This window comes from Monopterus albus, unplaced genomic scaffold (assembly GCF_001952655.1).
Source record: "Monopterus albus unplaced genomic scaffold, M_albus_1.0 scaffold108.1, whole genome shotgun sequence".
Classification (NCBI taxonomy): Eukaryota; Metazoa; Chordata; class Actinopteri; order Synbranchiformes; family Synbranchidae; genus Monopterus; species Monopterus albus.
Genome location: NW_018127988.1, coordinates 1,106,866 through 1,119,587, shown reverse-complemented (window position 1 = coordinate 1,119,587; position 12,722 = coordinate 1,106,866). Strand labels below are relative to the sequence as shown.

General features: G+C 40.3%; 1 protein-coding gene across 2 annotated transcripts in view; it reads right to left on the bottom strand.

Moving 5' to 3' along the window:
* usp43a (ubiquitin specific peptidase 43a) overlaps window positions 1-12,722 on the bottom strand; it is a 104,305-nt gene that overhangs the window by 75,631 nt on the left and 15,952 nt on the right. Inside the window, exon 1 of one of the 2 annotated variants that reach the window (XM_020610986.1) lies at window positions 11,571-11,638. The exons of the other annotated variant lie outside the window; for it this stretch is intronic. Within the exon in view, the coding sequence (XP_020466642.1) occupies window positions 11,571-11,621 (51 nt within the window). The 5' untranslated portion in view covers window positions 11,622-11,638. Of the gene's footprint in view, window positions 1-11,570; window positions 11,639-12,722 lie in introns of those variants that run through there. 2 annotated transcript variants of the gene reach the window in all.

Here is a 12,722-nt window from a genome sequence, read left to right as displayed (position 1 = left end):
TCTTCTCTAGGGGTAATGATATTAAAATCATTCACTGATGTGGTCAAAAAAATAATCCAGAGGCTGCTTGTATGATACACATAGTTTATATCTAAGTTTACCTTATGGTAAACCAACACAGAAGTACATGATATTTGTTGGTGTGATAACAGTGATTTCTCTTCTCTGTGACCTCTGATCTCTTCTTCTTCTCCCTGACTTTGGCCCAATCCCAGTTCACCTCCTTGGCCCTAACACTTCGCCCTACACCAAGCTGGGGAGTGAGTGGGACTTTGGCTTCACCTTTTCCAGAAACAGTGAATTAAGTTTTTTTTTTAGCTGACCATGCACATCTGTATGGTCACAGTGAAACTCTGACCGGTCCGATGGAGCTGGCAAGGGGACTATACATGCAAAACCCAACATACACACCATGACTTGCTGTAATAAAGATGAGACTGAGGACAGAGACCAACAGTTGGGCGTTTTATTTTCATGGGAACCGTTGGTTTGAACATACTCAGATTATAGCTAGAGAGCAGAGGTGCTACTCTTCAATCACCGCTGTAAACCCGAGCTGACTACAGTCAGGAAGGAAACAAACTTTTTACAACCACCTTTCAAGCCTTCAGGGTGAATGTTTCAAGATACAGATGTTGCCTGTAGCATCAGTTTAACAAGCAGTGTGCTTTCACTTCTTTATTTTAGCAGGATTACCACTATAAAATCACAATAAGGAAACGAAATTTTTAATAACTCTACTGCGTTAGTGTTCTGAGCACCTCAGCCGCATCTGGGGAGAGAAACTCATCTTTTATTGAGATTAAAAATAATTTCTAAAAAAAGTAAATGGTATCCAACTGAGGAAAGATGCTGATTCAGTTATCGTCTCAAACCACATTTCTCATCAGCTGGCTGGCTCAAGGGGCTTAACACATTCACCCTGGCTGCCGGCAACTGCTCTGATTCATCCCACATTCAGAAAAACGCTTGCTCACACATACACAAGTTTCCACGCAGACAAGCACATGCACACACTAATTCACATGTACCTGCACACTCATGCCTCCATTCTCTTTCACTTTCTCTCTGTCTCACACATGTAAACACAGCTTCAAGTGTGTATTCAGGCAGGGTAATAGTAGCATCTAGTTCAGCATGTGCTTACAAAGCAGGTGCAATGCCATTCACTGAGGAGGTAAATCAAAATTGTGGAAACTGCAACGCAAACTTGACTAGGTGCTGGGATAAATCTGACATGTTTCCATAATTCTCCTTCCCAATTTGTTTTCATGACTGTGAGGCCAGTGGTGGAAAGTAACTAAGTACATTTACTCAAATGCTGTACTTACAGTCAGTGTGTAAAGTATTCAGATCCTTTCAAGTTTTCCACATTTTACATTTGAGACTGATCCTTAATTTGATAAATCTACACAAAATACTCCACAATGATAAAATGAAAGTTTTTTGAAGTATTTTGTAAATTTATTAAAAATTAAAGACTGAAATATCCCATTTACATAAGTATTCAAACCCTTTGTTATGACACTTGCAATTGAGCTCTGGTGCATCCTACTGCTGTCAATGACCACTGAGATGTTTCTACAGCTTGATTAAGTCCGCCGGTGCCTAATTTAATGCATTGGATATAATTAGTTAAGGTACACAAGGTCAAGCCACGAGGTCAAGAGAACTGTCCACAGACCTGCAAGACAGGATTATGTCAAGACACAGATCTGGGGAAGGATGCAAGAAAATTTCTGCAGCATTGAAAGTGCCCAAGAGCAAATGGAAGAGATTTGGAACCACCACCAGTCTTCACAGATCTTGACGTCCAGCCAGACCGGAATTGGTCACACCGGTAACCAAGAACCCAAGGGTCACTATGAATGAGATCCAGAGTTCCTTTTCTGAAAAATGGGAGAACCTTACACAAGGACAACCATCAACGCAGCCCTCCACCGATCAGGCTTCTATAGTAGAGGCCAGATTGGCGGAGGGCCTCAGGACTTTCAGTCTTTTATTTGCTCAAAACACTGCCAAGTGTTACAGGCTTTCTGTTTTCCCAAAGATGGAACTATTTAGCTACAATTCCCAACAGCATGCATGGAGAAAACCAGGCACTGAGCATCCCCTCATTAATAGCATCCCTACAGTCAAACACAGTGGTGGCAGCATCATGTTGTGGGGATGTTTTTCTGTGTCTGGAACTTGGAGACTAGTCAGGATAGAGGGAAGGATTAATGCAGAAAAATATAGAGCGGTCCCGAATGAAAACCTCCAGAGTGCTCAGGATCTCAGGCTGAAGCAAAGGTTTACATTTCAAATTGACAATGACCCAAAGCATATGGCAAAAAAAAAGAAAATGCAGGCATGGCTTTGGGAAAACCAGAGGCACGGAGTCTGGAGCTGAACTCAACAGAGCACCTCTGGAGAGACCTGAGAATGGCTCTGCACCAACGGTCGATGTCTAGCCTGGTTGACCTTGAATGATTCTGCTAGGAAGAATGGAAGAAAAATCTAAAGGAAAGGCATACTTGGCTTGCAGCTTCATTCTCAAGAAGTCTTGAGGCTGTAATTGCTGCCCAAGGTGCTTTAACCAAGTACTAAGTGAAGGGTCTGAATGCTTATGTAAATGATGTCAGTCTTTTCTTTTTAATTTATTTTCAAAACATTCTCAGGACCTGCTTTAACTTTGTGGAGTATCATATGTAGACTGATGAGGAAAATAACAAAACAGGCCTCTATGGCGGGGCGGCCAGGCGGAAGCCATTTCTCACTAAAAGGCACACAACAGCCCGCTTGGAGTTTGCCAAAGGGCACCTGAAGGACTCAGACCATGAGAAGCAAAATCCTCTGGCCTGATGAAACAAAGACTGAACTATTTGTCCACAATTCCTAACGGTGTGTGGAGAAAACCAGGCGCTGAGCGTCACCTCATTAATACCATCCCTATACGATGTTTCTACAGCTTGATTAAGTCCGCCGGTGCCTAATTTAATGCATTGGATATAATTAGTTAAGGTACACAAGGTCATATTTTTCTGCATCTGGGACTGGGAGATTAGTCAGGATATAGAAAAGGATGGGTGCAGAAAAATATAGAGCTATTCGGAATGCAAACCTTCGCCAGAGTGCTCAGGCTCTCAACCTGGGGTTTACATTTTAACAAAACAACAATCTGAAGCACACGGCCAAGAAAACACTGTGGTATCGCAACTTTTACTTAAGTAAGGGATCTGAGTACTTTTTCCACCACTGTGTGAGGCAAAGCATTGTGATCCATTTCAGAGGTGCTAAAGTAGCCCACACTTCAAGCTGCTGGTATCAGCTTGATGTTTTCAGTCTCCCGCAGGAAGATATGACGTCTCCCACTGAGTGTGCGAATTAGTCGAGCCAATGTTGACATAGCTGTTGGCTGCTTCAGGAAAGAGCCAGATACAACACTCCTGTCTTTTAGAAAGCCACCAGAACATTTGATCAGCAGTCAAATCAGTACAGGCCAGGCATTTATTGAGGTGAGCACTGAAGCCTTGCACCTGAGAGTGTGTCAACACAATTTGAGCACACTTTCTAACTAAACACCTTCTAATAACAAACCAAGCTGCACTAAAATCTTTAATCTTTTCTCAAATGAACAGGGCGGAGAGGCAGCAGGACAGAGGTTAAACGGGGTCAATGAGTAAAGGTTTGGGAAGAAAGAGAGAAAGAAATACAGAGAACAGACGACAATAAAAGCAAAAAGAAAAAAAATATGAGAATAGAGGAAGCAATGTTGCAAAGGACGGAGAGATAAAAGAATTTAATGGCCAAAGACAGAGGCAATCAACATGGCAGGAGGATGTTAGAGACAATGTGTGTGACCAGGAGGGTTCATTTTATTACTTAACAAGCTACACTAGCTTCCCAATGTGCCTAGATGTAAATATTTTAATTTGTCATTTAAAAAAATACAGGACTGTAAAATCTGAATTACCATTGGAACAATGCAGTAGTATAGCTAAGGCTGGCAAAGTTTATCTGATGAATACAGAGCAAACTCTGACAGAGCTGAGTCTTACAAGATGAGTATAACATCTTACATTTACCACTGTACAAAAGCACTCATTTTAACCACATACCAACATAGCTAAATAATACAATTTCCAGGAGTCTAAGGTAACATTTTTTATAGAGTTTTCTATCAAATGAATACTTGCAATAACAAAATAATTCATTTTACAATGATATAGCAGAAAAAAGCAATTGTCACATTTCTGAAGCAAAAAGATGCATCAGTTTTATATATGTTTTATAAATTGCTAAATCATTTTTGTCAGTGGACTACTATTCAATTCAGTGGCAAATAATTTCAGCCCTGAAAAGCCATTGTTTCATCCACCCATCCACTATCTATACCACTTATCTTGTAGAAGGCTGCAGGGGACTAGTAGCCTATTTCAGCTGACAGTGGTCAAGAGGCAGTCTACCACAGGGCAGACACATAGAGACAGGCTGCATTAATAATTATGGGAGTAATATTCTTGTCCTTGATTTCTTGACTATATCTTGTCTTGTTCTTAGTCTCAGAGACTAATTGTGGGAGGATCATTCTTGTTCATGATTGTCTCTCAAATATTATATTCTGTTTGGTTTTAGGTACTTTGGAATTTGTTTCTCAAGATCCAGTATGTGTGTGGTGTTTGTTCTTATGGCGTTTTGTTGCTGCTCACTTTTGCTACTGGAACACAGAACCATCCCCATTGTGGGATCAATAAAATCCTACCTACCTACCAAACATTCACACCAATCTAACTGTGGGAGGACGCCGGAGTACCTGGACAAAATCCGCGCAGGCACGGGGTCAACATGCAATCTCAAGTCCACACAGAAAGGCCACAGCTGCCTGAGGTTTGAAACCCAAACCTTGTTGCTGTGAGACAACAGTGCTAACCGCTGCAGCGCTGTGCTGCCCTCAGTCACTGTTTATCTTTAGTAACATCAGTGAGCCAGTCCAGTGGTTGTACAAGCATTACCTTATTCACTGGTACTTTTTTGAATAGTTTGGCACCTACATATTGGTAAAGTACATATAACAATTTTTTGGTCTCAAAAATAATTTTACTTACAAAAGAGGGGGCTCAGCAGAAAAAGTTCAGAAACCACTGGGCCAGTCCTACTTAGATGTCACATCTAACTTACAGTGTGAACAATCAAGTTTTAATTTTAACTAAAAAGGGTTGGGGGCAGTGAAATAGATGCAGCAAACACCAAAATAAGGCAGGGTTTTGGCTCAAAGCTTTCACAAAGAGATATGGTCGGAAGAAAAAGACTGGGAGAGATTGTGACACCGTCAGAGCGACATGGAGACTGACTCAGAGAAAAAGCCAGAGCACACAGCAGCGCACAGAAGGGGAGGAATGAAAGAAACGCTGTCCATGCAGTAAACCGGCTGACTCACCCCTATTCTTTCAGCTCCGGTCAGCTGCCGCTAATTCAACCTATTCAAAGCTGGCTTACGGTAACAAGGCAGTCTGGGAGATAACGGTGGAAACCACAGGGAGGTTTAGCCCCCCTCTTCCACCTCTCTTCCTCCGTTCCACTGCTACTTTCCAGCCATCATAACCCCTTCTCCACTGTCACTTCCCAGCTCCGAAAGCTGTGTGTACAACTCGCCACTGTGCTTAATCTTCAGTGAATGATCACTGATTGATGATTCATTAACATTTACTACACTAGTTGTTGAGACAACAGCAAAAAGCTTCACTGTACCTTTCTCTGTTCTGAGGCCTATCCCTATCTGAAGCGCACTGCATGTAGACTACCCACTCCAATTTGTATGGCAGTGGGTGCAGCCAGACCTGAGAATCTCTTCTGACTGTTACCATGGAAATGCCAGTTTGGCCAAAACAAAGGCGGAAGAGAAAATAAGCTGCCTCAGATGAGAAGCCCCTGGCAAAGATCTGACCGTCAAATCTGGCTAATGTCATGTCTCTCTCATCTATACACTGGAAATGTTTATCCCCAAGCAAAAACTGATTAAGAGAAATATAGGAACTGACCTGACAAATTGCAACAAAGGGGAGGGACTTGATTAGATTCAAACTATAAGGGTGTATGTGCTCTTTTTGATAAGATCCGTGAGATGGTGCCAGAGCCTCTGGCCCTAACATAAAAACAGCATTGTTTATCTGTGCCTGGTACTTTGAGAAAGACAGGGAGACATCTCATACCAAAAGACATGCTGAGAGCTACTCAAGTGAAACGTGATCACCCATATGAACGATTAATGTCCTCATAAACTCTCTGAGAAACACAAGATCAGATAAAGTGAAAATCCGCACGCACAATGATTCACAACACATGACTGTACAAACATAATTCACCCAAAGGCCACTGGCAATCATACTGCAAGTCCATTACGCTTGTTACCTGGTCATCTCAACAAAAATATATATATTAGTAATGATATTTTTCCAACACACTATATATCCTGATGTGATGAATGGAGGCAATTTCAATTTTTTTGTTGCTGTGATCTACTAGTATGCACAGCATTAAAAAAAACCTCTTCAGGCATGTAAAAAATAAAAGTAATGACAAGTGCGGCCACATTTTCATAGTACTGAAAGTTGATAAATTATAATTGTGACTTTTGGCTTTAAGCTAAGAGTTGTAAAAAAAAACTTCAAAGAAATAAACAAGGATACAAAGGTTGTCTTTCATTTTGCTTGCTCTGTCTCTCTCACACTGTAAAAACCTTAGTTGGTCCTTAGTTGGGGTGTTTGTTTTTAAATTATCACTTTAAGATAATGTGATCCTGTTTTCTATCTTTATCTTGGGTGAGATATAATGCTGCTGTCACTGTTTAAAAGGCTTCTGGTTTGGGCCACACAAGGTCTCTGTCTGTTTTTAAGTCTTTTATCTTCCTGAAAAATCTGCCACACTGGCACATTAACACTTGAGCTGCAGTAAAACCAAGTGAAAACACACATACACCTACGGAGAGGCAACCACCATCCAAAGATTTACAAAACAAATAACAGGTTTATTAATCTAACACTGAGAGATTAAATCTAAAGATTAAATATAATTTTCTTCAAATTGCAAAGTCTTCCAAACAGAAATGAATAAATTCAAACAAGCAATCCGACCCTTTCAACAGCCAATTTGTTCGTTGTTCACAGGGTTTTATGGCTAAATTTGTAACAAAATCACTTGAATGTGACTGAAATATAAATACTGTCTTTTGAGTCCAGGCCACGGAGGCTGGTGATAAACAATGGAGAACAGGTGACAGGAACAGGTCCGACTGCATCACAGCCAGCAATCCTGCTCAGCAGGCCCGTAGGGGCCAGGAACACATGGCCATATAAGGGAGAACAGCCTTTAAAGGTGGGTGTGGTGAAAGTGACATGGAACAATGACTTTGTTTACCTGAAAAAAGACCAACAAAAAGCACACGTACTTCCAGTTTCTCCCAGCACCAGCAAAACCAGTTCTATGGCAAACACCGATTGCACTAAAGATGACAGATGATAATGGGTGTGAAAAAAGTAACAGAAATCCCTCTGAGAATCTTAAACAGATTGGTCATTCTTGCTTACTCCAAGGTGACAATGTGAGCAAATAATAGCCACCAGGTATCTTTATCTTCACATTAATTACTGCAAAAAAACAAACAAACACACACACACACACACAAAAACACAACTAGGAACAAACTGAAACCACAGGGCTAAATTTACACTTTTACAAAATTTTCTGTGTAAAGTCAACAGCCACCGGGGATTTTACCAAAGCTGCTGGATGTGGTCAGCAATAACTAACTATGGGGTATCAAAACTAGGACTTGTACAAAATGTACGTACTGTATCACCATGCAAAGAATTCAACTAGCAGTGTCTAAATGCTAAATTAATCAACCAAATATCCTGAGAAATGACAGTCATGGGAAAGTGCATTAATATTGTGAATATATATACAAACACAACACCTGAATTAGATTTTCTCTAAATGATATTACATAATTTGTAGTTACTTGATGTAATGATATAAAACTTAAAAGTAAATTGATCATTTAATCGCCCAGCCCTACTCTTGATAAACTATCAAACACACACTTTTTTTTATCCACTGAAAGGCCTAGAATCTGCTTCCACCACTTTAAACCTCAGTAAAAAGGATATAAAATTATGGAATGTCAGTCATTAAATTTAACATTTGTGCAGAGCTCTCTGAAAAAATTCCTTTTTATGTGACAGCTGAATTCTGCAGCATTTATAGTACCTTTCAACTTTCATTAACTTCCCACAGTCCTCGGTTCACTTCAGTCTTCATTAGAGGACCCTCTCTACCAAGCTCTACTTTCATTCTGTCTTTTACTCCAAATAGATGGGAGTTTATCTTTCAGATGAACTATTTAAAGTAGAACATGCATTGAAATATTAATGTATTTAATTAAATGTTTCCTAAGAAATGCCCTGAATATTTCATTCGCATAATGGGATCCATTAAAAGCCTCCTGTAACACCTGCAGGTTGGTGGCAGTGTGTGTGATGCCGACCTTGAGCTATTGTATTTTTAATTAAGTGCATATGTGTGTTTGTGTGTCTACACTGGCAAGGGAGTTGGAATATGGACAAAGACGCACACACACATTTTGTTTTCATTCCTTGTGGGGACTTTACATTGACTTATATTCATTTCCTGTAGACTTATCCTAACCTTAACCATAACCACTATTTGCCTAACACCTAACCGTAACCTAACACCTAACCTTAAACCATTTTGCCACCCTAAAATTTACTGAATCACAGAATTTTATTCACTGAAATCACTGAATTTGAGTCCCCACAACATCAGCGTGTTAACAGGTTTCGGTCCCCATATTGCAAATAATACCAAGGCACACACACACACACACACACATATACACATACACAATACATTCCTGACCTAAAACACAATCACAGTTTGGGAAGCTAAAAAAGAAAAAAGAGAGGGAGCCAGCAAGGGCACCCCTGTCTGCTCGTGTCAAACAGAGAGGACTCTACAAGCTCATCCTGAAAACTCTTCCGCCTGCTGTCACATGTGCACATACTCGCATAGAAAGGGCACGAGAAGGACATGAAGAGGACAGGAGGTGGTCAGCAGGGTGCAGGAGCTGAGCATGAATCAATCAGTGGGCTAATGTTGCTGCTGCTTATGGATCTTATCTGTCATTCTTTTTCTCTCTGTGAAACTGCTACTCATTACCCTGCACATAAATGATGTGCAGGTCAGTCCAGACTTTTGCAGTCACTCACATAATGGTCAACAGTGTTCCTACTAGAGAGGTTTATATTTTCAGCTGTGTGATGGTTTTTAATTTGATTAAAGCAGATTTAAAGCCAGGGTTGTAACATTCTGTGCCGATTCTGAACCTGATAAGATTTATGTATAAGGAGTGTGGGAATCCTCTAGCAGCATTTAGTCTTTCAACAACATTCAACAATTTCTGGTTTATTTTTATGTCTGGGAAGGCTGTGGATGAATCAGAAGTCATTTCAAAAGGGCTACACAACATATTAATTTAGAAATACACTACAAGCAGACCAGGACTACTATGTTGTAGTGACTGTTTGGCAGTAGATGTGCACTAACATACTGAAAGACAGAAAACCCCTCCTCGCTCTGTCATTTTATATGTTTTACTTGAGTCTTTTTCTATTAATTTGCTTCAGTGAACTTCTAAAGAGATCAGACAAAGTGCCAGAGAGAAACGTGGAGACTGGAGTCTGGAGTATATCATTAGAAACACACACTTTTTTCCTCACAGATAATTAGTCAATAACAGCAGCACACAGACTGTGGAGTGGAGCGACTGACTTTACCTCCTGTTAATAAAGCCTTTAACATGATTGATCAGCACATCTGCAGGGTATTTTTATTTATCATAACACATGAAAGCAGCTCATGAGCTATTTTATGTGTCTGTGTATAACTGTTGTATGTGCATGGAATGCTGCTATGTGCATTTTGAGAGGCCTCCTTTTGGCCAGCTGCCAGTTGGCAGGCGGTGAGAGGGGCACTCTGCCCAATCCTCGGTCCTCTGAGCAGGAATCTTCTTATTAAGTGTGACATAACATTCCACTTCCGTGTCCAAACTCTCCCAGACCCCAGTGGCGGAGCCTGTCACCCTCCAAACAGTAACACCTTTTTTTGTGTGTGTGTGAGGCATAATTAAGAGTAAAAAAAGAGAACCTAACTTTATCACACGTCGTAGTAAATTTATTATATCATATATAATGCCAGTTTCCAGCTTTTACTGTTACTTTCATCAGTGTAAAATGTGTCAGTGTATAGTTTTTACATTAACTTCATGCTAACTAGCTAGCTAACGTTACACTGCAAGGCAGTAAAAAGAGTACACTTTTAGAAGCTTTATGTTTATTAATAATACTGTTAATTATCTAATCAACTGTAGCCATTTATTTTTCCCAGTGCAAGGAATGCGGTAAAATGACAGCTGACTCATGATTTTTGATTCAGATCTATTGAAACAATGGGGAAAACAAACACTGTGGTATATAGAGAAGAGGAGAAACAGAATGTTACATCACCACTTAACAAGCAGACACGAGCTTTGGGACATCCTTCAAGATGGTGGACCGGAACGAATTCCCGGGTTGATTGAGGAATGACCAGATAAGGGGATGTACCCTGTGCTCGTAGTGGTACACCAGGCTCAAATACACTCTACGGAGCACTTATGGGTCATTGTTGCAAGGTCTGAGATCTCGTAAAAGTTTTTTTTTCATCTCAATACATATAGCAGCACAAACCTCACCAAAGAATCCAAATTACATCTCTGAAGGTCTAACAGAGTTAAAGGGGATGGTGAGTGACAGCAGTTGAGAAGGCCTAATCAGTCATTCACCTCTCACTAGCCGATAAATCGAGACATTACGCCTGGAAAGAGGCTTAAAAAAAAGCAGGGAAACTGAATAATGGATGAAGCTGTGGCTAGAAAGAGAAGGCAGAAATATATGTTGAGAAATAGTTCAAAAAGCTAAGATTGCCATCAAAACTGAGGTGGGACCTCCTGTGTTAAAATCCTTCCACTTTATCCAAACTGTTTCACACTGATAACAGACAGAAACTCTCATAACATTGATGGTTTATGCCTTACTTACATTTGAAGGTCATGTAATAAGTGTTGCACAGTGCGCAGGTTTTGTGAAGGCCTTAACCCATCAACAAAAACCAACACAGCAACAACATGTGTTATGATTTCTTTTCCATTTCTGCAACAGTAGCTTTCTTTGAGAAACATAAAAAAAGTCACCAAGAACTCCACATCCACTCTCCTTCTCTGTCAGGAGGAATTTGTGGCATCTCAAAAATGCTACTTTCAATTAAAATCAGGTTGCTGGCTGAGAAGAGGTGTGGAGTGGTGGTTGTGGCAGGTGTTATGATGCTTTGATGTAACCTGTGTGACACTGAGAGCAAAGGCAGCAACACATGAAGCCAACGTCACAGAACTAGCAGCAACGTAGGGAGACTGCTGTATCGCCTCATGTTGCCTTTGTCTGGACTAGCTGGGTTGAAAAAGAGACACTTGAACTCACCGCACAGACTATAGCCGACAGCCAACTAGCACGTACATCCTGCACATGCATGAGAGAAATAGCTCCCCCTCCCTGCAGGTGGCAGTATCTGTAGTCGCCTTTCAGAAAGGCAAAGAATACAAGTCAAGATCAAGATCAAAGATTTTGCTTGTCAATTCACTATATGTGCCGGACATACAGAAAATCAAAATACTGTTTCTCTCTCACCTAGCATTGAATGCCATCCCATTTAGGAAACTAAAATAGAATATAAGTAGAGTAAAAATAGAATAAAAAGAATAAGAAAACTAAATCAAAGTGATTAGGATAAAACTGAACGGTACAACCTAATAGGCTATGACTCAAACCATGTACAAACAGTGATAGTAGTGCTAATAATAACCAGAGGGTTGTGAGATTGAGATGCACATGGACAGTAGTGGAAATGACCAACAGCAGCAGATATGATGGTAAAAACAGTCAGCAGCAGATTTAGATGTAATACTGTATAACATGAAGGAGGAACGTACTGGGTTTGTGCACAACAGCAGAGGTAGTCAGACAGAGAGCAGCATAAACAAAGCAGCTCTCATTCAGCACAGCTGCTGTTTATAGCAGCTTCTAATCGAGAATGTGTCTGATAAGAAGTTGCAAATGGCGCTGGCGTTCTCTACCCTTGATCTTCTGGTTGTGAAATAAGAAAGGAGGTTGTGGAGGCAAAATGAAAGAGAAACAACACCAAATGGATACTACAGTAAAAGGGTTCCAGGTTTGTTGCACTTCAAACTGATGAAAAAAAAAAATCTACGACATGGAACCAATGTATCACAAGTCATAATATTTTGTCACCTAAAAAGAGGACTTAAAGCTAATGCAACATTGTAGAAGTACTGTCAATTTAACAACAGCTTAGCTTGTAGGCTACAGTTGTTTGCCAACTAGCCCAAGTATTTATCATACCAAGTTTCCAGCCCCAGCTCCCCTGAAGTGAAGCCACTTTAAGTTGATCTGTTGTTTTAGGTAGATATTATAATGCTGATTTGTGCACAAGTGATCAATTTCTAATAAGCTTGTTATAATAAGTTATTTGATCATATAAAAAGGGAGTAATTCGAATGACTTACAGTTTTGATTGGTGGCCTATGGTTTGGACAAGCAAATGTTTATTTTGTT